Here is a 1,373-nt window from a genome sequence, read left to right as displayed (position 1 = left end):
TATATATATATATATATATGTATCAGCCATTTCTATCTTTAGAAAACTATGACCTACTTTATACAACAAGCCACACCGTAAATACTGATATTGAAATAATCACTGATTTAGCAACGAACCCAAATCTAATTTTAGCCTGGGTTTGGACAAACATCCATATAGCTGCAATTGCAATACAATCAGACCTTTGCTAACGTTATAAAACATTTAAAGACAACCCAGGTGAGAGATCCATTAGAAGAAAGATATCTCCCCCAAGTAATGTTATTCCTGTTTCTCTTCTGTGAATAACTTTAAGTCGGTGAAAATCTCGTATGCTTAAAGAATGTCAAATATGATCTAAGCACTCAAAAATATGAAATTGAAGATTTCCCAAAAATATTCCATTACATGGGAATAGAATAGAGCACAACCTACCTCGAATGCTAGCTATTTCATTTCTTATCGAGCTAAATGACATACATACTAACACAATATGATGTTCTTAGTGATTCTATTCTTTTAATCTTAATATTTTTGTTTTTTGTACAAGAGCACAACCTACGTCAAATTCAAGCTATTTCACTGTCTCAGAATGCATTTCTTGCAAATCTGATTCGCTTCTACGATTGAATGACCTCTCTCTAATGGTGTCCAAAATAGGCCTCCACGATCGCGCTCTAGCAGACCTTGGTGCACCATATGCTACCACAGGCTTTTCTGTCTCCATAAACCGGTTAGGACTTGTAGCTGGGTTTGAACCATGTTGTTGGCTCCACAAAGGACTAGTTTTTGCTACTGTGGTTAGCTTCCTCACTATAGAGGCCAAGTCCATAGGAGAAACATCAGCTTGTAATGTTGAGAATGGTAGCAAGAAATAGATTTTGCCTAGTTCAAGTTGAGTATCAGGCTTTAGTGGTTTGGAGCCATTGGATAGAAGCTGAGCTGGGGTGCAGACAAAGTGCTTTGGGGACTTGGCTGTGACTTCATTAACAGAAACAGGATGTTCAAAGTCCTCCACATAACCATTAAAGTGAACAACTCTTATGCTCTTGAATGGTTGTGAAGATCTGCAAGAAAAACAAGCACCCATCTTTCTATATTAGCTAGATATGCAAAGTAGGACAGGTATATCTAACTATCTATGCAGGAATATAGAATTGGATATCAGTATTGGCTTATATATAAGAAACACAATGACTGTCTATTCTTTTCTTTGATTTACAAACTTGTCTTGTTGACTGTTGCTGGCAACTACTTTAGATTTTACAGAAAAATCCTTGGGGCCATGGTCCATGGAAATTATGAGTCCAACTTTGTAGTGACAACTATTACAGCCAGGTGGCTCGGGTCAACAAGAAAGCAATGATTTTGTAGAGTTTCATTTTTTTTTT

General features: G+C 36.7%; 1 protein-coding gene across 1 annotated transcript; it reads right to left on the bottom strand.

The window, feature by feature from the left end:
• Window positions 1-556: 556 nt before the first annotated feature.
• LOC136066140 (uncharacterized) lies at window positions 557-1,072 on the bottom strand. The gene has a single exon (XM_065769998.1). The coding sequence runs from the start codon at window positions 1,070-1,072 to the stop codon at window positions 557-559; it is 516 nt and encodes a 171-aa protein (XP_065626070.1).
• Between the last annotated feature and the right edge of the window lie 301 nt (window positions 1,073-1,373).

This window comes from Quercus suber, unplaced genomic scaffold, assembly GCF_002906115.3.
Source record: "Quercus suber isolate HL8 unplaced genomic scaffold, Cork oak 2.0 scaffold_2202, whole genome shotgun sequence".
NCBI lineage: Eukaryota > Viridiplantae > Streptophyta > Magnoliopsida > Fagales > Fagaceae > Quercus > Quercus suber.
The sequence above is the reverse complement of the archived record's forward strand: the minus strand, read 5'-3'. Positions and strand labels throughout refer to the sequence as shown.

Excerpts from the sequence above, each read along its gene's own strand:
- LOC136066140 (XM_065769998.1), bottom strand. The coding sequence starts at position 1,072 with ATGGGTGCTTGTTTTTCTTGCAGATCTTCACAACCATTCAAGAGCATA.